The 26479-nt window shown below is 38.5% G+C and overlaps 1 protein-coding gene across 1 annotated transcript; it reads left to right on the forward strand.

Annotated features, from left to right (window-relative positions):
* The first annotated feature begins 488 nt into the window (after nt 1-488).
* On the forward strand, nt 489-23262 carry LOC128992803 (uncharacterized). Its single transcript, XM_054416543.1, has 19 exons — nt 489-625; nt 1814-2031; nt 2754-2920; nt 3267-3318; nt 5226-5411; nt 6057-7631; nt 8823-8993; nt 9215-9480; nt 10222-10452; nt 10815-10955; nt 11663-11781; nt 16794-17010; nt 17615-17801; nt 18825-18981; nt 19300-19475; nt 19934-20048; nt 20990-21068; nt 21517-21640; nt 22862-23262. The coding sequence occupies exons 1-19, from the start codon at nt 564-566 to the stop codon at nt 23191-23193; spliced, it is 4575 nt and encodes a 1524-aa protein (XP_054272518.1). The 5' UTR covers nt 489-563; the 3' UTR covers nt 23194-23262.
* Nucleotides 23263-26479: the final 3217 nt, after the last annotated feature.

Genomic DNA, 26479 nt, shown 5'->3' on the forward strand with positions numbered 1-26479 from the left:
AGGGTATTACAAAGTTGATGATTTTTTAAATGATGTATATATTTGATTTCTTAGCATATTGTATAGTTATTATAGTTTTATGTATTTTAATTGTCCATGACCATTTCACCTGTTTCCCAGCTATGCTGGATCTGTAAAACGTTATGTGAAAATAAATGATTGACTTGACTTGACTTGACTTCCTTGTAGTATCCAAAGTCAATGATTAAATTAACTATTTTACACTTGAGTACGAAATTCAATGCTTGCAAGAAAAGTCAAGCATTTTCCATAGTCTACTTTACTTTATGTTAACATTGTGAATGAGTTTTGTTGGTCAAATTTACCTGTGGTGTCATATGATATTTATTTGTAAATAAGCTAAATTTCAAAACATGTTAGCAAAACAAATACTGTTTAATTGTGAATTGTGAGCTCCTGACTGAGATTGTGTATCAAGACTCTGAAATAAGTGTAATAATTTTAAAATTTGTGCTGTAATTGTAAATAGTTCCATGAAGAGGGATTATAAGTGTTCAAAACCTTGTGAAAATTTTTAATCCTTGTTGAAAACTGGTTCATACATGCAAGTCCTTCTTACTCTACTTTATCTTCTGAGGTTTCCTCGTTTGTTTTCTATCGACAAGTAAGCGTATATTTCCTTTTTTATAATTTAATTTATTCATTAATTTACATTTAACTAGTTAAGTTCTTCAGATAAGTGAATAGTCAATATTTTAAGAGCTAAAGTTCTCCATGGCCTTAAATTCACAAAATCAGACATCAACAGCCAAAGTAAAACTATGTTGAATAAACTTCTTAGAACGAACAATGAGCATCTGCCTCAATTATATATTTTACATGCGTGTGACTTTGAATTGATTTTGATTGTCTTGGCCTACAGGTAGACTCTACCTGTCAAAATCAATTCAAAGTCATATTCTTCATGGGCAGTCTTCAGCCTTTTTGGTGCTGTTATACTTGCTGGCTGATAAAATCACACTCTTTCAGTGATTGTATAATGTAACAGAAAGTTAATGCTGTTACTACTTGCTGGCTGATAAAATCACACTCTTTCAGTGATTGTATAATGTAACAGAAAGTTAATGTTGTTACTACTTGCTGGCTGATAAACACTCATTCTGGAATTGTGATTTATTTTTAGTAACCATCATCATCATCATCCATTGAACATGAGGACTTGTTGTATTTTAATCCATATTTGAACGTAAAATGCCCCAGGGTACCAAACGTCCCAGAAAACCAGGACCTCTGTTCTGTCATTAGGCACGGTGAGCTGAAAAATTTGTTGGGATCCCAAAAAAGTTCTAGAAGTTTATTATCAATACACTTGCTTGTGTATGCCAATTTTAATAACTACCTGGACACATTTTTTGAGGTTAGGGGGGACAAATATAGGTATTCAGGGTTTTCCCAAGGATGAATTGCCCTCTCCAGTTTAAACTTTTCAAATGTTTTAAAATTAATAAAAACAACACAATAGTAAACTTAACTACAACAGTACAATACAAAATAATGTATCAATTCCATATGATGTATATTTGTGCTATCCACCACTAAGAACTTCAAAACACTACTCTCCATCACAAAAGATGACTCCATCTTTAGCTTCAGCCACTGACTAGCCAGCAATATACATGTACGTGCAAGTAATGTGAGCACCCCAACTCGTGCTTGCTTGCGTCACCTAATCCACGTGCAAGCAATGTGATCGTAGCCTTAGAATTAATTGTGGTTTACAGTACCTAATAAAAAAACTTTATTGCAACATAATCATTTGCTGCTATGTTAACTACTATAGTCTTTGGTACAGCAATTGTAGGTTAGATTGCGCCCTGGGCCGTGTGGATGAGAAGTTCTGTCCCCAAGACGGAGGTTGGAGCCACTGGTCGACCTGGGGCGAGTGTGAAGGTGAATGTGGTGCGCTGGGACGACATACACGGATCCGCAACTGTTCCAACCCTGTTCCAAAGCGCAACGGAGCTGACTGTGATGGTGAATGGCTGCAGATAAAACCTTGTAGCGTCCCAGGTGATTGGAGAGTCAGGATATAATGTAACATAAATTATTGTGCTTATGTGTCGCTGTTGGACATTGCTTGTGAATGCTTTAACTTTGACAAATCTTACTCTTTGGGAGATGACGGTGATGGTGAGTGGGTGAATAGTGGTTGACGTTTCAGTTGAATTGCAGTCCTTGAAAATGGAATGCTGTAATATACCTGAATTTCAGTCCCTTTTTACGTTTTTATGTACCGAAGACCAAGATGCAATAGTCTACTTTGACCGTGGAAGCTTATGATCAAGATTTCAATCTTACTATCGCTCTTAACCTTTATTCAGATATAGACCTGACAATGAACTAAGTAAGTACCATTAAGTCCAATACTTTCACAAAGAAACTTCGGTATTCAACAGTTATTGCAAAGAATCGAACAAAAAACTGTTCCAATTGTAGCTGCACAACCTAGCCTAGATGCTTTAAAATCAGCTGGCGTCAATTTTCCTTCATTTGTGACTAGCGTCAAGGTACATAGCTCAAGACGCTGTTGGAGAAGTGGGATTGTTAAGCTTTGGCTAAACAAACTCTACACCAGCTGTTTTCAAAGTATTGTGGCTACAATTGCAACAGAAGATTTAGAATTGCGTCTTTGGACAGTTATTTTACCATTTGTGGTATGAACTGAGATTTTACCCAACAAATACATGTTGACATCCCAAAACTATTGAAACACTATATCAATATTTTTCCAGGCTGCTCGTATGAACAGTATGAGAAACTCCTTGCGCAGGACGATGTTCGGCTGGAACAGTTGGCAAACTTACGCAAGTACAGCGGTTCACAGTCTGCACTATTGACTAAGTGTCTCTCAAGCAGTTGTGAAATGTCAGACGTTGAGAAAACTTTGGCATCAGAGTCGGTTAGTGTTTTGTATTATTTATTTGTTTTTAAAGGAAAAACCAAGCTATTAGGAATGGTTTTGAAAAGAAATAAGAGTTTTTGTGTTACAGTACATTTACCCTCGATATTTCGATCAATCTACAACAATAGGCTAAAACCTGACCTATTAAATCAATCGATAAATAATTTTGATCGATAGGAATGCTATAATCGAAATTTACAACTGTTTACAACAGCTTATTTTTACTCCCTAGAGACTAAAAATGCTTTTTACTCCCTAATAAGCTAATCAAATCTGTAAAAAATACAATATAGTAAATCTGAAACATTTTTTGCAGAATAGTAAAAGTTTTAAATGTTTTTAGATTAAATTTTGGAACTCTTTGGTTTGTGTCAAGACAAATACAGGATGTCCAGGTAAGTAAATACATTTTTAAATAATACATAAATAATTGTTTCATTAATGAAGTACATATTTACCATTTACCAACCAGTCTGAAAAATTGTATATACTTAATAATTGAATTTGGTCCAGTATTAAGTTGTTTCCTCATATTTTATAAAATGTCAGATCCGGTAGAAACGTTTGTTATACTGTATATTGTTATTGTTCAACTATGTTGTCTTTATTCTTAAAAATCTTTACAGTAACTAGAGGACCCATGCTGCTCCGCAGGGATAAAATGAATATAATATCCGAGATATAACCAAGTTCATGATTTTTGATTGAGTAAAACAGTATCTTGAGCTTAACCGATTCAAACGATCAATAGCTCATATTAAAGCCTATAATTTACTGATTATTTTGAGTCTAAAACAAATAAAAAACCTAAACAATACTGGAGCTATTGATTGTTAATCATATGTAGAAATACCTTAGAAAAAAAAATGTTGTTCACCTTGCGTTTGCTTGAAACTCGCCCAATTTAAAAAACTAATAGCTTAAATGAAAGCCGGTATTTCTCTGGAGGTTGTTAGACCAAAATATATATGATTATACAATTATATAACTGGTGAAATACATCTTAAATTGAAGAAAAAATCCGAAAATGAATCAAATTATGTTTTTTGGTCAAAAAATACAGTAGGCAATTGTGCATTAATCTTCATCCCAGTGTGCATTGAGCTGCCAGTGTGTGACAGCATGCAATGCACACTGTGCTGATGAAGTTCCCTTTGGGAATGAAACTGCAGTAGCTTGCACGTAGACTACGAAGGATCTTTTTTGACCGTATAAGGTATTTAAACCATTCTTTATGACCTTTAAAAATGATGTTTTGAGTTGTTGTTTACCTTGAATTTTACTTTATTTAACATCCTACAGCTATGTACAATTTTTTTATGCTTAAGAAAATGCTTTTCATTACATGCGACTATTTAAAAAATCCTATTTTATTGCATAGCATTTACTAAAGGACAGTGTTCCTTAGGTACCTGAAATACCTACTTTTTAACTTTCTCCCACATGAGGGATACTATTGCTTTTGTCAAAATTTTCGAGGCTCAGTTTCAGATTGAAATATCCGTTTGGGTCCCCCTGAACCCAAAAAACGTGGTTTTCTATCCTAAAACAAAAATACCCCCGCCGCAGCAAACTCGCAGACTCAAAGCGAATTTCAACTTGTCTAATAACATTTCTACTAAAATATTTCCTTAAGACATATTTATTCGCAATTTTAATAACATTAGATTTAACGAGTGCTTAGGTTTGCTGCTACGGGGAAGGTAAAAAGTGGTTTTTGACCATACCTCAATAGGATGAAATAAATAAATTTGCCAAATTTTATCAACATATATCCATAAACAAGTAAACTTCAACAGTTTTCATTTTCCCCCTAAGAATAACATAGGAGCTTTATATTACACTTTTTTAAAATTTTCTACGTGACCGTTAGGCATACAACAGCGCTTCAATATACTAAATTATTTCTTTTTGTAAGCTCTACAAAATGGTTAAGAAAGAAATTGCCAAATGTTTTGTTTTTAGAGTAAAAAATGAGAAAAACCCATTTTTACCCCATATAACCCCCCCATAAACCCCTGTTCTCACGGTCCGATTATTCTGGTTCGCGAACTCGTTCGAATAAACGTAGGCTTACACGTTTGTACCAAATTTAATAAAAATCGGATCATTTTTGCTCAAGTTATCGCGCTAACGGAAATATATATATGAATTTGAACGGATGGTGTTTTTAGCCTCTGGGAACCTCAAAACGAAAAAGTAAATCGGTCCCGGGTCTAGGTCTTAACATGAGACCTACGGTAATAGCTTATTCCCTATAGGGAAATTCGCTAAAAGGTAAATTTTTTCTATCCTACTACAGTTGCAGGAGGTTGGGGGGACTGGTCTCCCTGGACACGTTGCAACGCACGTTGCGGCCCGGGACAACATATGAGGTGTCGAGCATGCTGTGACCCGCCGCCCTCCACGCATGATGTGACATGTCAAGGGGACAGCTGTGAATACCAGTCCTGTACAGGTGTACAATGCGGCACACGACTGTCCAAAGGTAAGATATTTAGGCCCTTTGTGTTTTTTTGTTGCATACCAGTTGCATTTTACAAGTTAACATAAAATTCTGTTGGGTAAAACAGTACAAGCCTCAACATTTTTTCATACCTCGGGGATTGAACAGGTTTTTTCACACTACATAGGAAAGCCCCAAATCTAAGTTTGGATTCTGTAGTGTTTTTTTTATATTTTTATTATTTTTAAGTCTCTATTAAGATGAGCTGAATAACAACGAGAGCATAATATATCTATATCCAAACATCATGAGATGGCATTGTTGTTCTGAAGAAATAGTTGAACTTCCACACCTTAGGTCTCAGAAAAAAATACATTATTCTAAAACCAATTTTGGAATAATTGTGTTTGACAAAAAAAAAAAAAAATACATCCATTCATTCTAAGATGTATTGATGTCATTATTTTCATCATATCCAACAAATAAAAAAAAACGTTATTTGTTCAACTAATAACATTGTTTTCTTCAAACTTTGTTCTTAGGCTATTCGTCTAGTTTAGTGAATAATTTATTTTCTGTGTAGTAAAAACACACCAGATTATTTTTTTTTTATTTAATTTAATTTTACTTTGTAAAATTCAGTATTCATTTGTAAATTAAGCAGTTTTATACACAACATTTTTTCAGCTTCAGAATGGAGTGAGTGGTCGTCGTGGTCCGAATGCTCAGCTCAATGTAATTTTGGATATAAAAGGCGAACCAGAGAATGTCTCAAAGAACAAAAGATTTTATCAAATGAAAAAGAGACGGCATTCAATGAAATGTATGATTATGACAATAGTGGGGAGTATGCAAACGCTGACGATTACTACAACTATTACAACAACAATGACAGGGAAGAATCTGAAGATGCCTACGAAGATAACAATAACAACCCGAACAACATCCATTTAAGAGTCAAGAGGAGCAAAAGTTGTGACAAAGTTGAATACTACAATAATGACAACAATGAAGATGATTTGACAGAAACGACTTCAAAAGATAAGAGAACGACTGGAGAAGAGTATAAAAACAGGGGTGGTAAGTTGAAAAGTGTTGAAAACCCCACCACTGTGTCAGCACTAGAGCAGGATTCGTGGATTTTTAAACAGACTGAAGATCAAAGACTGGTTACTAAATTGAAAACTGAGTCGTCAAAACTTCATTCAATTCCTTTATCAACTTTTAGTTCAGAAACATTTGAAACACAAACGCAAAGTAGGTCAACATCTAGAAATCATCCAAAAACTTTAACTCATAGTTTTAGAAGTAAAGAACTGTTAAACGACATTAGAGTGAACGTAATGACACAACTTAAATCACCCATAACTACTGAATCTACATCTGCTGAAAATGTAGATTCTTTTGGTTCAAACGAAAGTAAAAATCTACCTTCAAAAATGTCTAAGTTGACAACTAAATGCACCGGAATATTAGGTATCAAAAAGAAAGAGAGCAAAAGAACTGATCCAATTCTTTTGGATAGTGAAGAAAGTCAGTGTGGAGAACTTTACAAAAACTCAATAACTGTTTCCACTTGTGAAAAGAAAGAGAAAACTTACACCGTAGATGACAAAGAATATACTAATACGTTAACAGTTCCATATATTCCCCAAACAAAGACAAAGTCGAATGTTATATACAGTAAAACTTCTTCTGACGTGAATAGTACAGTTATTCCCCCTTTTTCTACATCTACTATGATGCATTTAAATAGCTTTAAGATAACCTCAAAATCAGACAAAGACACAAATAAATTAAAAACCTCTGAAGTAACTGTAGTTGATTTAGAGCTTAATTCCACCGTTGGTTTTGAATATACAACTGGCTCAATACAAACAACAACCTCATTTTCAGAGAGTAGTAAAAAACAAGATGTGTCATCTAAAGATGGCACTGTTTCAAAAAATACCGGAAACTTAAATACAACTGGAAACACAGAGCCAGTAAAAAAGCTATTTGGAATATTTCCAAAAAAGGTTTCAACGCTGACTGTAACTCAAGCTAGTACAAAATACACCCAGACAACTTCGCAATACCCAGAAAGTGAAGAAGTTTCCGAAGCTTCATCAGAGGTTGAGCTTAACATATCAGAATTCAGTCCGCTCAGCTGTGACTTGTCAAAGAAACTCCAACTTCCGAACTTTATTGATTTATTTATAGCAGAAGGATGCAGTGGTCCGTTTGAAGAAATTAAACCATGCAACACTCAGTTATGCAACGGTAAGAAATTATTTTAAATAATTACTCTTTAATTTAATCAGTAATACTGAATTGCAACATTACCCTTAGTGTAGAACGCTTTTCTATACAGAGAAAGTTGTTTTATTTCCTATGTTCTTTTCTTTTCTGTGGCATAAAGGTAACCTACATTAGCTTCAAATCACGGGTAAGTGTGTTTAGCATCAACACATGGCTAATTTCCACTGGTCACTGGCAGGATTCTAACTTAAGCCAGCCAGTCGCACCCTAATTTACTCAATATCTGAAAAACATAAGAAGCATAATAAATTATTTACAGTACAACATCGCTAGACTGTCACCCACGGGATCGGGACCATGTTTGGAAGAGTGAAAAGGCCGGGGATCCGAGGAGCATTTAAAATTACCAAGTTCATTGCTTAACTGACATTTATTGATCGTGGAAGACGATGATATAGTGTCTGTTACCGTGGCAGGCGTAATATTAAGCCACGACCACGGGAGATGATGATGTTTCTGTGACAGTGGGAGACGTTCAATATTTTTCTGTTATCGCAGGCAACGACAATGTTTTTTCATTTACTGCAGGAGATACTCAGGAGTTTGCCACAATCACAGATAACAACGATAGTTTCCGTGATCGCAGAAGACGATGATGTTTCCTTTACCGCATGAGATATTTTTGAGTTTGCCAATATCTCAGATATTAGTCTCCTCACAAGGATACAGCTTCCGCAATTGCCGAAGACAGTGATGATTTTTTTTCTATGACCGATGGAGACGTTCAATATTTTGCCACCACTGCGAAGGATGACGATAAACGTTTCCGTGACCGTGAAAAACGAAGATGCTGTTTCCTTGATTATGGGGGATAAACAATATTTTTGCCGCAATTTTGGGATAATGGCAAATAGTCACAATATTACTTTGATAACATTGTTACTGATAAGTGATGACACGAGCTTAGGACGGATTACCAAAGTTGTACTGTACTTAACGAATTATTAAAAAAATCCAATTAAAAGTTGTTTTCTTCCAGCTTACGTGTACATGTTCCATCGAAGCTACAGATATAAATAAATATAAATTAGGTATACATTTTACAGATTTTCCCTGATATTGGGTGTATATCAAGTATAGGTAATGAAACAGTACTTTTAGATAATTTATTATGTTGAGAATTATTTTATTGAAGTCTACAGTGGTTTACAGAGGACGGGGGTTGGTCGGAGTGGTCGTCGTGGTCGGCCTGTGTGCCGAACTGTGGTATTGGCTGGCAGATCTCGGTGAGATCTTGCACCAATCCAGAGCCTCAGAGCAATGGCTCACGATGTGAAGGAGAGACAAGAAGACGACAGTCTTGCTATGTACAACCATGCCCAGGCAAGTACGCATAAACACTCTTTAATTATCCGACATTTGGCGGAAGTCCGACTTAGACTTCTTTTAAGTAAAACATGTAACAAAATACTTCTGCTGTTCATCAAAAAATAAATTGAATTAAACTGAATTAATAAATTGATAATTTCAAAGATGATACCCATCTGGTTCCTGTATTACAATATCTACACAATTTAATTCAAATCAAATATATAACGTTTCAGTCCCTTTGAGGACATCCGAGGCTGTGTTCATGACAGGCGAAAGTGTTGTGAAGTACGAAGCCACACAGCAACTCACCAGCGTGCTGCTGCTGTATGTACGATTGCGTCATTTCTCCCCGACAGGCAACATCGTATCTCGGCAACCACATGACTGTGTTGACAAGAACTGTGACTATGTGACACTCTCACTCTACCAGAGTCATGTTCTTGTCACCGTACGGCAACGGAATTGTCACGCTGACTTTCTAACTAGTCAGCGACTGTCTGTGAGTATATTTTAAATAGATAATGTATGTAAGGTGTGTTGCTAGTATGGTGTTTAAGCATTGACTTTATATCTACACGTGTAGATATAAAGTCAATGGTTTAAGTTGCTAGCCAATGCTTGGTTTCTACTGTTTCTAGAATCAATTTTGCCAGAATTGAAATCTTTTGGGAACTATGGTTTCTCTTCTCCATCCTCACCATTACTGTCATTCTATCCTTTCCAAAGACAACTTTGGTATAGTGTGACTAGGTACAACGAAAAACGGTAAAAACAAAAACATATGGAGCATAAGTACTTTTTTAGAAAATTTAGCTGGAGATGAACGACAATATAATTCTTGAGGTCCTGGAATGCTGTTTCACCGTGTTCTCCTGAAAATCAAACTATGTTTACTGCAGCTGTCTTAAAAAAATGTAGTATACCTTCAGATTGACTATTAAGCTGCTTTACACACACATATCCTTCTGTCCGGGATACAGGAATTGTTTTTCATTGACTTTTCAGCAAGATTCAACAGGATTCTCATGATATTTTTGCGATCGAGGGAGAGATCATCATGATGTTAGATTGAGGTAGATAATAACAATTCAGCTGCACTCGCAGGATATTTTGGAATTATTGAATAAAAATTCCAAAGTTTTGAAAATTGACTATTCTTTCAAACCGTGTACCAAGGTTTTTTTAGGAATGCAGCATTCTACTCTTTTGATAACTGAATTGTGAAGATTTTCTACTACAGGTTGGAGACTGGCATGAGGTGTTGTTGACTGTCGTTGGAGATGTTGTTACACTCCGCTTGGATAACAGTGTTCTCACCCCAACATTCAACCTGTCTTGTCGTCCGTCTTCGCCCAACTACGACGCAGACATGACACTTGGCGGAGCTGGCTTTGTAGGAGAAGTCAACCAACTCATTGTCAACTTCAAAAACTATAACTTCCAGAAGAGGCGCAACAAGAGGGATTTGCGGGTGAGATGGATGATCTTAAGGAGTATATTATTTGGATTTTTGCTCTGGCAAAATTTATTTTGGTTTTCGTTCAACCTTAGCGAATTTGCCGAATTTTAACAAATTCTCCTTAAATTCGGGGTAGTAATAGTTTTTTTATAGGTGAAATTCCAACTATATAGCCTATCACTGAGATACATTTTTTTTTATGTAGGCTACACTTTTTTATTATAAAAATAATTTTAAAACCTTAAAAATCTAGAATTGAATCTTTTATACACTGCTGACTTATTGTGACCAACATTTTATTTAAGCCTACTATTAGCACAAGCTTGTGTTTTCTTGTTCTTCAACTACAAATCAGTTTATGTTGTTTCCCGCAGGCTCAGAATGACGGTGGGATCTCGCCCTCCGAGAGCTCGCAAGTACAGAACGAAGTGAAGAGTAAGGGTAGCCAGGGTCCCTCCTTTGATTTGGCCCATCTCCTGCAAGTTCCATGCTTCCTCAACGCTTCCTCCTGGAATGTGAGTGCCATCTGGAGAGAAAAACATGTATTTTTTTGTCTTAGTGTTCTAGTTGCTATCGTTTCGTTGACTACAGGACACTGATGAAAATTAAAATTAACATTGTTTGGGTGGACTGATAGTGAGCAGAAACTGGCTTGGTGTCAAGACTGCTTTGGCAAAAACCTCAAAAATATAAAATCTGAAACAAACTGTGGCCAGTTTTAGAAGAAGCTCAGTACAATCATCAGTCATTGGTAATGCGCTGCTGCAAAATGCAGTTTATTACACTGCCTTTGAATTGTGACAAACTCAAAGGGCCACTTGTAAACTGCTATTTATGCCGCCATTAAATTCATAGAATGAAAATTACAGAGAAAGTAGGATATCAGTTATACCACACTGTATTTTAACTAAATCCTCTTTGAGAGAAATAGACAATAATCTTTATTGACATGTTCGTTGAGAACAGTACATTCTTCAGAATAAAGTTTTATGTAGGAAAACTACTATATTCTTTTTATGACAGAAACACTAACATATAGATGTGATTGTGTCTAATTCAGCACACTAAGTAAGAAAGCCCAGTCATGAAGAAAAAAAAGCACTAGAAAATAAAGAGCCAAAATGTTTAAGTCAGGTTGATATAATCTTAAATTCAAACATAACTGAAATATTTAACCTTCTTAATTCCTTATAGCATTTTACAATAATATCGTTGATTCCAGGTAGATTTGGCAATCAAACCAAACTTGCCTGATGGTTTGGTTTTGTTCATCAAAGGCTACGACAGCCGCGACTTTTTGTTTGTCTCTCTGGAACACACCAGAATAAGGTTGAGGGTTAGGTAAGTAGTGTTAAACACTGAGAGCTATCGTAATTCAACAGCTGAATTCTTAAATATATCTTATATTTTAAGTTCCTTAAGATTTTCCACATATGCTTCATCAGATTTAAGTGTGCAAACAACATCCTTTGCTTTAATGAAATACCCAAATTACCTACTGATCTCAAATATGCTGTTGAAGAATAAAAATATATTTAACTTTTTAATGTTATCAGCTCATATAGCTGGGTAGCAAAATTAATATGGCGTGAGCTTGCTTAGTAACAGAAGCTTGACGGTTCATACTTGAAAACACTCAAAGCAACTTGAAGCTTTTTAATGGTACCGAACTGGATCCAGCTGTTCTTGATTGAGCTTTCAATAATTGGGCCTGACTCGGGGATATCTCTTTGTACCAATAATGTATTCTCACTCGTATTACGTTCATCTTTGTGTTAGATTATACACTTTGGTGTGCAGTAGAATGGAGATGTATTAAAAAAATAACACAAATCAATAGTATAGATATTTATTATTTATGGCAGATAATATATATATATATATATAGGCTATTATATTTATCTTATCTTATCTTATCTGACAGGGGCAGGTCGAGACCTTAAAGCACTTCATCCGAAATCGAATTATTGCGCAGCCCAGATACTTAATTGCTTTCTTGTTGACCTACAAGTTGAGGCGCCCAATGAATGCCTGTAGCTTCCCAATTAGTTCATCCTCAGGAAGAAATCTTCCTCTAGCCATATTTCCAAGAGTTATCAATCTAGCGTCAGAGAGCTCAATACAATCAAAGAGTAAGTGATCAGCTGTCTCTTCTGACCTATCACAGTACCTACAGATCGGTTCACCATCATATAAGCCCATCCGTTGTAGATGTTTCCTGAATCTTCCATGACCAGTTATCAGTTCAACAATTAATTTAATTCTTCGTCTGTCTAGTCTCAAGAGGTCACAGGCAACCTTTTTGGAAGGCCTAAACAGAGTAAGCTTGCTGACCCTAAGAAGGGGAACATCGACCCAGCGTTTGCGATGCTTTTCCTTGGCCCATGACGCAATCGCAGAACATACACTGTTTCGTGAGATGCCACAGAAGGGTTGCGGGCCTAACAATGATGTCGCAGAGGCAGTATTTGCCAATCTGTCTGCAGCTTCATTTCCTTCAATGCCTGAGTGTCCTGGTACCCAGCAAAGCGTAAGGTCATTTCTCCTACCCAACTCAGACACAGAAGCAAGACAATCCCACACGAGCCTGGAGTTGAATTCGTAAGAGTTTAATGCTTTTAAGGTCGCTTGACTATCAGTAAAGATATTGATTGTTTTGTCTCTGATATCTTTGTTAAGATGTTCTTGAGCACAAACTAGAATGGCAGTGACCTCCGCTTGAAAGACAGTTGGGTACACCCCCATTGGAAGACAAATACCAGTGCCTCCATTCATCCAATGCACACCTGCTCCAGTGCCCCCATTTTTGATCTTAGAACCATCAGTATAGCATTCTAAGTCACCTGTGGGTATGGGTCCTTTTCCGCCAGACCAATCCTTCCTATCTGGTATTAGTACTTTGAAAGGCTTTCCAAAGGAGTATTTTTTGGACATGTGATCTGAAGGTAAGTCCAATTCATCATTATGTACCACCTGAACAATTTTAGAGTGCCCTTTATTGTTCCCTGAGGCTATCCATAAGTTTTCGCATCTAAGGCGTTGGGCTGTTTTACTTGCTACCACCTTAATATAAATGTCAATAGGTAGCATGTCAAGCAGACAGTCAAGTGCCGCTCCAGGACAGCTACTTACTGCCCCAGTTATCATAATAAGAGCAAGCCTCTGAACTCCTGCTAAAGCTTTGACAGCTATAGTTGATTCCATCTTTGGCCACCACACAAGCGAACCATATGTAAGGGCGGGTCGAACAACAGATACATACAGCCAGTGCATAAGTTTAGGCTGTAACCCCCATGTGCCACTTACCATCCGCCTGCATGCCATAAGGGACCATTTGCCACGCTCAATGACTTTTTGAAGGTGTGGTCCCCAGTGAAGTGATCTGTCCAAAATTACACCAAGATACTTCACCTGATTCTGCAGCTCTATTACAGTACCCTGCAGTCTTAGTGGGCCGATCCCGTCCAGTTTCCTCCTTCTTGTGAAGGGTACCATTACAACTTTCCTGGGATTTATAGAGAGCCCAACATCCTGGCACCAACGGTCCACTACCCTTAAAGCTCTATTCATAAGGTCAGTTATGGTTCCGTGGAACTTTCCAACCACAAGGATTGCAACATCATCAGCATAACCTAAGGCGAAAACCCCACTTTCGTTGAGGGTCCTTATAAGGTCGTCTGCTACCAAATTCCAAAGTAGAGGAGAAAGAACCCCCCCCTGAGGACATCCTCGAGTAGTTCTTGCCTCGATCGTATCATTGTGGAGTGAGAGCCTAACCTTCCTACTGAGAAGCAAGGATTCAATCCATCTACATATTATACCGTGAAAACCTCTTGCTCTCACCGCATTAAGAATCGCTGGAGTACCAGTATTGTCAAAAGCACCTTGAATATCGAGAAAGGCACCCAGGGCCACTTCACTGCTCTCTAGAGCTTTCTCAATCTTGCTTACAAGATGGTGCAACGCAGTCTCGCATGATCTTCCTGAGACATACGCATGCTGATTAATATGTAAAGGATGTGTCCTAAGAGCTGTATCCATCATATATCTTGAGACCAACTTCTCTAGGATCTTAAGAAAGAAAGAAGATAGAGAAATGGGTCTGAATGACTTAGGGTCAGTGTAACTATCCCTTCCTGGTTTAGGAATAAATGCGATACGCGAATTACACCACCCTAAGGGAATGTGTCCTAACGCTAAGCTGGCTCTGAAAAGTTTACAGAGTGGGTGTATAATTGTATCAAGACCCTCCTGCAAACAAACAGGTCTTACCTCATCAGGACCCGGCGATTTGAAGGGTCGTAATAAGCCAACAGCCCATCTTACCTTGCTGAAGGTGACTATGCGGCAAGCAGTGCTCCACATAGAATGAGTGGCACGACGGCCCAGGTTAGGCCGCTCTGGACTCACCTCCTCCTGCTGCACTTCAGAAACAATACAACCAGGGAAATGAGTTTTTACCATAACCTTTAGTATTTCGGTAGGTTCAAAAGCCATTACACCATCCGGTCCCTCAACGGCACCCAAAGTAACATGCCTGTCTCTAACAAGTACCTTATGTATTCTAGAAGTATCCTTGATACTCTCTAAATTTCCACAAAAATTTTTCCATGAGAGCCTTTTGGCCTTACGTACTGCATGGTTATATTCTGTGAGAGTTGTATGGTATGTATCCCAATTATTGGTTATCTTTGCTCGCCTAAATTGGGCCCTTACTCTCTTCCTAAGAGAGGCAAGTTCAGGACCCCACCAACTAGCCCTGTTGCTCTTTCCCTTGCTCAAAGGACAATTATCCTCAAAGGATGTAACTATGCACCTAGTTAGACGATCTGCCGCCTCGTCAAGCGCATCAACTGTGTTAATAGGAGATGTGTTCAGGTTCGAGGCAATTCTGCCCCGAAGATCAGCTCTGAAGGATGCCCAGTCGGTTTTAACTGGGCTCCTGAATAAGCGAACCTCGCCGCAGAAATTCCCCAACCCGAAGACAATGTGCCTATGATCAGACAGGGATGGCTCAAGGGACACTGACCAGTCAATAATCCTGTCAGCCATACCCGCCGAACACAGGGTAAGATCAATTACTGATTGGCCTATCCTGCTTAAAAAAGTTGGTTCTGAGCCTACATTTGCAACAAGTAGGCCGCAAGAAGCTATGTATTCTAGAAGTGACCTACCTCGGTTGTTAGTGTCCCTGCATCCCCAGGCCGTATTATGGGCATTGGAGTCGCAGCCTATCACGAGTTCAGATCCAGACTCGTGTGCGAGGTCGACCAATCTTCTGACCTCGGCCGATGGGAGCAGTCCATCGTCGCCCTGTGGCATGTAAACAGAGGCCAGCAGCAGATTTATGTTGGATTTAGTACATACAGTCTTAATTACTGTTACGTCCCTCGAACAAAGCTCTAGAACTGGATTACATTTTAGCCCCTCTTTAACCCAAATGCAAGTTCTAGGGTGTGGTACAGATGCAGAGAAGATGCTACCCTTTATAGTTCCCATCCCCGCAATTCTAAAATTATTGATCCAGGGTTCTTGAATCAAGGCATAATCTAAGGACTGCTTAACCGTGCTCAGACAGAACACAGCCGTGGCAGCCTTACTGTGTTGTAGGTTCGCTTGAAGGACCTGAGTCATCAGAGGGAGCACCAGAGATAACTCTGAGCTGTATTTTCCCCAGACCCAGATAGATAATCCAGCCACGATCTTTCAGAACCTGCGCATTCATTTCATCAATAGCAAGAACAAGAATCTGATGATCATCCTTCCTCTTCCCACCAATGACGCGCCAGTCCTTTGTCGTGACACCAGGATTTTGTCGCTCAATCTGAACAAACACTTTAGAGGCTTCGACCTTGGCCAAGCGCCTGTCAGTGCGTAGGAGCACTTTGGTCGTGCGCAACAGATCCTTATAGTCTGCTACAATGACCTCCATACTCCCCTCACTTCCCAGCGCCAGCTTCGGTGCCACCCTCTTTAGCCAGTCAGTTGTTTCAGAATTACCACAAGTTACGACAAGAGCACCCTTCTCATGGTAAATTTTTTCAAACTGATGAGGAATGTTGGCGCCGTCATCACCAAACACCAACTCCATCAGTTTGTCCTGCAACAAATCACATTCCTCAACAGAGAATCTCGCATCGGGATAGGCCGCTGGAGCTACTGCCAACTTGTGACCCACAAGCTGATCTCTGTAGCTGGCCTTTCCTGCAACGAGTCCATCTGCTGATTGATTAGAGTTTTTATTTCTCTTAGAAGGAGGATTTATATTATATTTAAATATATTATATTTAAATATACGTTGTGTCAGATCTGATGAAAGGCAAGCGAGGACCAAAGTTTGAAGTGTTTTGCAGGGCAGCTGCACAGGCGGGGGAGTGTGAGGTAGCGGAGACTGTAGCTCCACTAACCTGGTTGCACCTGAAGTTGTCTAAGCAGGCTGGGGGCCCTGTGGGGCTGTCAGTGAACGGAGGCCACCACTGTATAGTAAGTCTAGCCCCCGCCACTGCTGAAGAGCCTGATATCTACTGCACCGGTGACATACTGCTGGGAAACATGCCACTCGGTGTTATAGTAAGAGGAATGGATCTGGTAAAATTTATATTCTAAGAATTATACTTTTTTAATAAAAGGAGATTGAGATTGAAGGTGAGCTTTAGTGTAATGTTGAGAAAATAATTACTCTTCCTTAGAGGGTCACGCATAAAGATTTGGCTAAAACAAATAAGCCATTTTCAATAAAAAAAACCTTTCGATGACGGTAAGATGAAAAATTATAATAAATAAAAACACCAACACAGATATCGTAAAACATGAGTTAAAGTGGCAAACGCTTACTCAGTCATGGGTTATCATGCGCCCTAGCTAAGAGTGGTGCACTTACGTCTGACTACATGTTTTATTTTTTGTATCTATTGGGTTATGTAGCTTGCGATAACAAAGAGAATGTACAGGCAAGCCAAGGAGTGGAAAAATAGGTTGTCTTGTCACATGGTATACAGTGAACAGTCAACACACAAATAAAATCTGATTCCTGGTGGGGAGGTCAACCAAAGATCATTTCCATTCACTGTATAAACTTTTGCAAAATAGAATGTTAATTTATTTCATCTCAATGGCGTTTGGGTTAGGAACGTGTGGGATGTGAGGGTCCAAATCTGACTCATCATGTTTCCAGGCAGTACTAACCTCAGAGATGGGCCATGTTGAGCCAATGCATTCGCCACTGGGACTGCTCGGCCAGCTGTCTGTCGACAATCACATTCGTGACCTCGGCCATCTGCCTCACAAAACTGCCCCTGGTTTGTCTACGCAACACCAGGACCAGGAGTACCACCTGTCCAGCAACACTGCTGCCTCTACATGTGAGCTTATGTATTTGATTCTTTTTTTGTTTGTAAAAATTAGGTTGGCGGCCTGCAATTGCATTTGCCTGTACACAAAGCCCGCCTCGGACCAGTGCGTGGAATGTATCCGGCGAAGGGGTGCGTACAGTAGCCTACAAGAGTGAACTGTTCTGATAAAATTTAGTGGGGGGATTCTGTTACATCGCTTCCATACATTCCTAGTCTGTTGCGCTACCAACTTAGCCACCGACTCATCAACCCTGATGTTCCGTATTTCCATACAATCATTTGGGTCAGGGGTCTCTAAGCTACAACATCAGAATATTTCCTGGCCCACCAAAAGGCTAAATAAATACTACTAAATAAATTGTATTTCTCTACAGTGTGGTCTAGACTGTAGACGGATGATCGACTTTCCTGATTGCGGCAACACTTGTGAGTACATTTTGCAGTCATGACGATACCATGATCGTCCCTTGTGTTCGCGATTTCATACGATATTAAAGGAAACCAATTTAATCTCATCAACAAATGGGGGCTTGGCTGTATGTTATTGTCTACTATTATGAATTCAAAGTAAAACTTAAGGACTATATACCAAAGATCAAGATTCAAAACAAACAACCTGAATTTGGTTTTATTAATGTTACATGTACTCTTTTCTCAGTAAGTGTGAATTAGCTGTAGATGTAGTGAAGGAAGAATCTAAATGCACATCTTAATTCTTCTTCTTGCAGACACTCATCATTGTTATTTTCTACCCCAATAAAGAATTTCGATTAAGTTTTTGATTTTGATTGAAAAATTTGTATGATTACAAGTCTCCGCAAAATGATTACTTTTTCCAAACTCTTGTGAAGTTAGGGCAAACATATGGCATTTTATCCGTTATCCCATATTCTAAATAATTTCCCTATTTAGAATATGGGATAACGGATAAAATGCTAAAAAATTGATAAATAAGGGTGGTTCCTTTCTACAAGTTTTTAATTTATGAGATAATAAACATTTTTAGTGAAAGTTAAAAGTATATTGTTTTAGATTACTATGAAGAGATGATTGTGCTAGAAGGAGAGAGTTTGTCGATGCCTTGTCTATACGATGTGTCTTCAGGAAACCAGACAGATGCCAACAGCATACAAGATTTAGAATATAATTGGTACAGATTAGACACTCCAGTCAAAACTGTTTTTGCAAAGTGAGTAGTAATATAATGATAATATATTCTTGTGTAGCTTAATCTTCCTTCTAACGGCAAATACTTAAACAAACACTACAGAAATTGGTAAGCAGTATGAGATTCAACAAAATTGATAATTCGAACTGGACCAAGCTTCTTTTGATCATTAGACATAGACTTAAATGGTTTGTGCCAATGAACCAGCTGATCTTAGTCAGTAACAATGCTATCAACTCCTTCATCCAATACTCATCCCCGCCATGGTGTGTCAGTGTCAGATATATCTATTTGGATATAGTTTGTACGGAATTTATACTTGACAGCTCTTGTTTGCAGTGAGTCTGGAGTACACTATGAGATTTCCGCTACAGGGAAGGCCGTGACTTTGACCATAACTGGTTACTCTACTCCTGAGTCAGTGGAGGGGTTCTACTCTTGTTGGTTGAACTATCCCCCTCCCCTACCCAAACTGAACCTCGTCACTTACGGAGTGATCATAGTCAGCACCACAGGTGAGGATGGTGTTTCAGAAAAGTTGCGCACAAATGTGTGAGTTATGTCATTTTTTAAACTTAAGGTAAAAAGAGTTTTAGCGAATCTCCCCATAGAGGGAATAAGCTATTACCGTAAGTCCCAGTGTCACCTGGATCTAGGACCGAATTACTTTTTTGTTTTGATGTGTCCTTAGGCCAAAATCACCACCCGTTCAAATTTTTATATATGTGTCCGCAAGCACGATAACTCCAGTAAAAATTATCTCAATTTGATTACTGTAATTTTGCTACAGGTTTGCTGCGGTGGAAGTATTAAAATTATAGGATATGTGGTGTGCACACTTTAATAGTTTAAATAGTACTAATAGCCCTTACGATTTTAATCAGACCATTTTCATGCACTATACTTTTGAAACAGGCCAAGTACAGAATATTTATCACAACGTTTTTGCTCTAAATGTTGTTTTTTTTTTCAGGCAAGCGGTCGTGGCTATATAGGCTGATGAATACCCACTTGTGCTTTGTAATCATCCTACTTATTATATTGGTGATATGGGTAGTTTACGAGGGTTTTGAAGACTACAAGAAAGGGTAAGCTAATATTGTTTATTTTTATTTTAGTCATTGGCAAAACTAATATAAGCCTTTTAATCAAGTCCCCCCTAAAAAAAATATGCTTCTGAGTGCAATCTTTATAGGCTTGGTTAAAAACCTAGATAGCAAAATGAACACACAGGATTATTTGAACAAATTTCACAACTTTAGTAACAATTGCATTCAAATTTGATTATCTTGTTTTAGTAATTGGAACTATTGTTTGGTGTAAGGACAATGTGTTTTCCCACCCAAAGACCTTAGAAGGCATATGATTAAAATATATGAATAAGTGTAGAAATAATGCATTATAGTAAATAAGTCTGAAACTCCCCTCTGTCCCCCCCCCCCCCCCCCCCCCCCCCCCCCGAAACAGCTACAACTTTGTATACCAATGCTACTTTGCTTGGTTATAGTGCTCACCTAAAAATCAGAAGGTTGCTAGTTCGATGCTGCAAAAGGCCAGTAGCTTTTTGACGGTTTGAAACTGGCCTCCGCTGTCCATTATTATTGGGCTTGTAATAAGTGAGACACCGTCTGGATTGTACCTCCATCTTCAGGTCTTGAACATGTTGATTAGTAGCATTGTAGTTTTTGTTTATATTGATACCATTTCGCATTTTGGTGTTTTTGTAAACTCAGTGGGTTAAAATCTGGTCAAATTTTATCTTAACATGAGAATTTTACATTAGAATGTTTGGTCAAAGTACGTCAATAATACTAAAAATGTTTTTTTTTGTGTTTGTATTGTTTTAAAACTATAACTCTTTCTACCTTACCTTAAGAGGTCTACAGATTTTCTAACACAAAGTAAGTTTAACAGAACTCCACACATATCTCTATTACATCATATATATAACTATGCTTAGCCTATATCTATGCTTATATGTTTAATAGTTGATTTTACGTTGTTGGTTACTCCAAATCTCTTGTTTTAGGTCTGGTTTTTATCGTTGCAAGAAACTTCAAGGTGATGAAGCTTACAGAGCAATGGAGTTGTTCATTTTCTCTAATAAGGTAAATATTTTGATGTTTAGTTAGTTGCATTGCCTCTGTAAATACTCTAGTAAACAATATTAGCGAATAATTTTCAAATAAAACTCAGGTGAAGATAACAGATATTGTCACATGTTGTAACAAATCAAACTTTACTACATCAAGTCAGAACTAACAAGTGGACAACGTATTTGCATAGTTTCTTCCCTTGGAGCGAGCTGGTGTAGTGGTAAAGCGCGGGTCTTCGGAGCTTAGGTCGCCAACCACCAATGAATTTTATCTAAATGATAGTGTCCCGACCCTCTAGGACTAGCCTGAGTAATGTGTGCAACAGTTCCGAGCTACACCCTAGCGTCCTAGGATGTGAAGGTGGGACAAGGGAAAAAAGTCTCTACCCTGAAAGTAGTATTATCAGTATCGCTAAGTAAGATTTGCCACATTTACAGCTCTGACAGTTATTTTCCCACAGGCTATCAACAGACTGGGTGGCGAAGAAGCTGCTGAGGAGGCTTTGGAAAGATACGTTGAGTATCTGAAGCAGAAGGCGCTAGCTGAAGAAGAAGAAACAGCTTCAGAAACTGACGTTACAACAGGTACCTACTTTAGTGAAAAGATTTTTTCTGGTATTTTTTGGTCATGGTAGATATATAAAAAAACTGCAACTACTTCATAAAACGAAATTAAAGTGTTTAAAATTACTTACTTACTTACTCCCAAAGCCATTTATACCTAAGAAGGTGCATCCATTTTCTAACATTGTCTAGGTACTTTCAGGGCCGCGATAAGGGTCAGTGGAGGAGCCCTGGGCAAAGCCAAAAGCAGCGCCCTCCTTTTTTCCTAGTGCGGGCGGGTGGTTGTTGGGGGGCACCCAGTGGGCACCCCTAAACCTCCGGCGCTCCTGGGCATATGCCCAGTTTGCCCATTTATAAAAGTGGGCCTGGGTACTTATTTTGATCCTGTGCATCTTCTTTGCTAACTTTTAATATCCTCATATTAATAGCTACTTCCCATTTCCTCCACATCATCGTAAGTCCATGGGATTTGTTCCATCATATTTTTTTAACTTACTTAATTTGTCATAACTTCATCTCCCCTCCTTATCAGATTTCCAGTTTATCCCAAACAGTTTGCTTTTTGGCTTCAGAAAATAGAAATCACATTTGAAGCTTGAAATAAGTTCCCTTAGTTCACTTTTTGTTAAAGTTGTCTGGATCAACGATTTCAAGCTGTAGGAAGTGTTATTAATCTCTCAAATTTCTCAAATTCCCCCAACCTTTCTCAACCATAGGACTTAAACACAGTGGTGGTTCCAACGGCAGGCTTCAGGGGCTAAGCCCCCATCGGGCCCTGGAAAAAATTAATTCAAACATACATTTCGACCAAAAATCGTAAAGGAGGGTTTTGATATGGTTCTAGACTTTGAAAATGACTAAGAGGCACCCAAGTTTACTTGCTGTCATGATGTTACCACTTTCTGATTTGAAAATGTAAATTTGAACAATTATTGAAGAAATTACAGAAGTACCTAGTATTTTGTGTTATTTTAACTGTAGGCACATTATCCTGATAATAATTATGTAAAGAGACTGGGCAAAGGTGTCTGGCCATACATGGTTGGATTGGATTATAGTTAAATTTTTCTGTATAACAACAACTCAATATGAGTTGAATGTTCTAGTTACTATTCTTACTTAACTGCAACTCACAAGCCACAAATTAGACTACAAATTGTTGTAAAACAAGAATAAAAACAAGTTATAACTAACACATAGGCCTATGTACCTTAGCATATTGTTTTTTTTTTATTATTCTAGACAATCAAGAGTCCCGCTATTCCACAAGCGAAGAGGAACAAGGTACAAGAAGAAGTAATAAAGATAGGAACATTTCGTTCCAAAATGGAAATACCTACCCCAAAGGCAAGGGTCAGATCATTGTAGGAAGGGCGGAAGTGGAGTTTAAGTCTCCTTTTATACATCATGAGAAATATATTCCTAGGTGGGATTCAATCGATAAGTTATTAATATCAGATACCGAAGAAGAAAGAAGTATGAAAATGCTAAACTCAAATGACAACCTGATAGATGTGTCAGATAGATGGAAGCAAAAAGGATTTAATTCAAAAGTAAAAACAAATAATAAATAAATGGTCACCGTGTTTTATTTTTTAAACCATGCCGTTTTCTATCAGTTTTGCTATAGGCTTGCCCCATGGAGAATCATTGTTTAACAAATGGTATGAATTAATTGAAGAATAAACAAAGTAGGTAGTTCTTTCTCTACCTGCACTTAATCCTTAACCTCTATCATACACGCCTCCCTTATTAATTCTCCATTTCCATCTCTTCATCTACCACCTTTCAACCCTACCAACAACGCTACCTCCACTCACCATCTTCCACCCCTACCTCAATTCTCCACTTTCCACCTCTTTATCTTCATTCATCCCCCTTCACCTCCACCTACCAACCCTACCTCCACTCATCATCTTCCAACCCTACCTCCACTCACCATCATCCGCCCCTACCTCAATTCTCCACTTTCCACCTCTTTATCTTCATTCATCCCCCTTCACCTCCACCTACCAACCCTACCTCCACTCATCATCTTCCAACCCTACCTCCACTCACCATCTTCCACCCCCACCTCAATTCTCCACTTTCCACCTCTATCTTCATTCATCCCCCTTCACCTCCACCTACCAACCCTACCTCCACTCATCATCTTCCAACCCTACCTCCACTCACCATCATCCGCCCCTACCTCAATTCTCCACCTTCCATTTCTTCATCCACCTCCACCTCTTTATCTCCCTCCAACTTCCACCTCCTACTTGCCACCCATATCTTTCCATCAAACAATTGGGACCGACCCAATAGTTGATCAAACAATGTATGGATTAAACTTCATGTCCTAATTATCATCTCATCATCATTACCTGAGGATTTAAAATTAAAGCAGTTTTTAAATTCACTCAAAATTACTCTGGTGATAAATAAATCTATTTTGGCCCATTTAACTGCTATTTCTATGAAAAAAAAAAAAAAAAACTTTGACGATAACTAATTGGGAGCTTGAGTGTTGAGTAAATAGTAAATGTCATGAATAACAAATTTACATGTATTAAAAGTACAGTAATTATTGTAAAAACCTGCAATCCTAAAAAGATCTAAATATTTATTTGATTCTGGCAAAAAAAAAATATTTTTGTATGAAAATTTTATTGTTTGGTTGTTTTTGGCTGGTTGAAGATTGTTGTTGCAAAAATTTTTTACAATCAGGTCCTCTATTATATGTCAACAATCTATACTTATTTAATATACTTAGTACCTGGGGACCGAGCTTTGCTCGGGGAAAATCATTAGTCCACTCTGAAAGCAGTCTTAGTACTGTATTGGAGACACATAGATCCATTCCCAAACTCCACACGGCTCGCCTTTACTACGTCCTACACCATTTCCTACGTCTTGGACCTGTTTCCCTCCATTTCCATAGCATTTCAGAATTGCAGATACCTTAATCTAATCGTCATAAACAGTTCCCACAATACGGACAGCTCGCCTTGACTACTTCCTTCGCCACTTCCTACGTCGCGGACCTGTTTTCCTCCCTTCCCATAGCATTTTAGGATTATAGATACCTTAATCTAATCGTCATAAACAGTTCCCACACTCCGGACTACTCGCCTTGACTACTTCCTTCACCACTTCCTACGTCGCGGACCTGTTTTCCTCCCTTTCCATAGCATTTTTGGATTGCAAATACTTTAATCTAATCATCATAAACAGTTCCAACATTCCGGCTACTCGCCTTGACTACTTCCTTCACCACTTCCTACGTCGCAGACCTGTTTTCCTCCCTTTCCATAGGATTTTTGGATTGCAAATACCTTAATCCAATAATCATAAACAGTTCCCACGCTCCAGACAGCTCACCTTGACTACTTCCTTCACCACTTCCTTCGTCACGGACCTGTTTCCCTCCCTTCCCATAGCATTTTAGGATTGCCCATACCCTTATCTAATCGTCATAAACAGTTCCCACGCTCCGGACTACTCGCCTTGACTACTTCCTTCACCACTTCCTACGTCGCGGACCTGTTTTCCTCCCTTCCCATAGCATTTTAGGATTGTAGAAACCTTAATCTAAGCGTCATAAACAGTTCCCACACTCCGGGCAGCTCGCCTTGACTACTTCCTTCACCACTTCCTACGTCACGGACCTGTTTCCCTCCCTTCCCATAGCATTTTAGGATTGCCCATACCTTTATCTAATCGTCATAAACAGTTCCCACACTCCGGACAGCTCGCCTTGACTACTTCCTTAACACCTTCCTACGTCGCGGACCTGTTTTCCTTCCTTCCCATAGCATTTAAGGATTGCAGATACCTTAATCTAATCGTCATAAACAGTTCCCACACTCCGCACTACTCGCCTTGACTACCTCCTTCACCACTTCCTACGTCGCGGACCTGTTTCCCTCCCTTCCCATAGCATTTTAGGATTGCAGATACCCTGATGTTATCGTAATAAACAGTCCCCACACTCCGGACTGCTCGCCTTTACTACTTCCTTCATCACTTCCTACGTCACGGACCTGTTTCCCTCCCTTCCCATGGCATTTTAGGATTGCCCATACCCTTATCCAATCATCATAAACAGTTCCCACACTCCGGACAGCTCGCCTTGACTACTTCCTTAACACCTTCCTTCGTCACGGACCTGTTTCCCTCCCTTCCCATAGCATTTTAGGATTGCCCATACCCTTATCTAATCGTCATAAACAGTTCCCACACTCCGGACAGCTCGCCTTGACTACTTCCTTCACCACTTCCTACGTCACGGACCTGTTTCCCTCCCTTCCCATAGCATTTTAGGATTGCCCATACCCTTATCTAATCGTCATAAACAGATCCCAGACTTCTCACTGCTACCCTTGACTACAATGTATCGAGTAATCTTCAGTATAATCTTTGCTAAATGTTTTTTTTCCTTTTGTACTGTATTTGTAATTTGTTAGTATACTGTGGGTAGTTGGCTTATTATGAACACATGCTACAACTTCAAGTCTTTTGTTTACTTTTTCCTTGTTATTTAATTCAGCCAACAAGGTTACCTAGCAACCCATAAGACTAATGTTAAAAAAATGTGATTTTCAGTTTCATTTTTCTACGTAATTAGATTTTTGTTGGCAGTTCTAACTGCAGTAAACTCGTTTTTAGGCCAGAATTAAACTATTTACAACATTTGAAGAAAATCGTCGGAACCGTTTTCGAGATCTTTGTGCAAGCAAGCATACATACATACATACATACATACATACATACAAGCAAACATTGCTCGTATTAGAGTATAGGATTTAATAGCAAGCAGATTTTTTGTGACAATTACTCCTCCGAAACTACTGAACCAATTGTCATGTTTTTGGTGTC

Source organism: Macrosteles quadrilineatus, unplaced genomic scaffold (assembly GCF_028750875.1).
Source record: "Macrosteles quadrilineatus isolate MER2022 unplaced genomic scaffold, UCM_ALF_1.0 Scaffold_4__1_contigs__length_99947679, whole genome shotgun sequence".
Lineage (NCBI taxonomy): Eukaryota > Metazoa > Arthropoda > Insecta > Hemiptera > Cicadellidae > Macrosteles > Macrosteles quadrilineatus.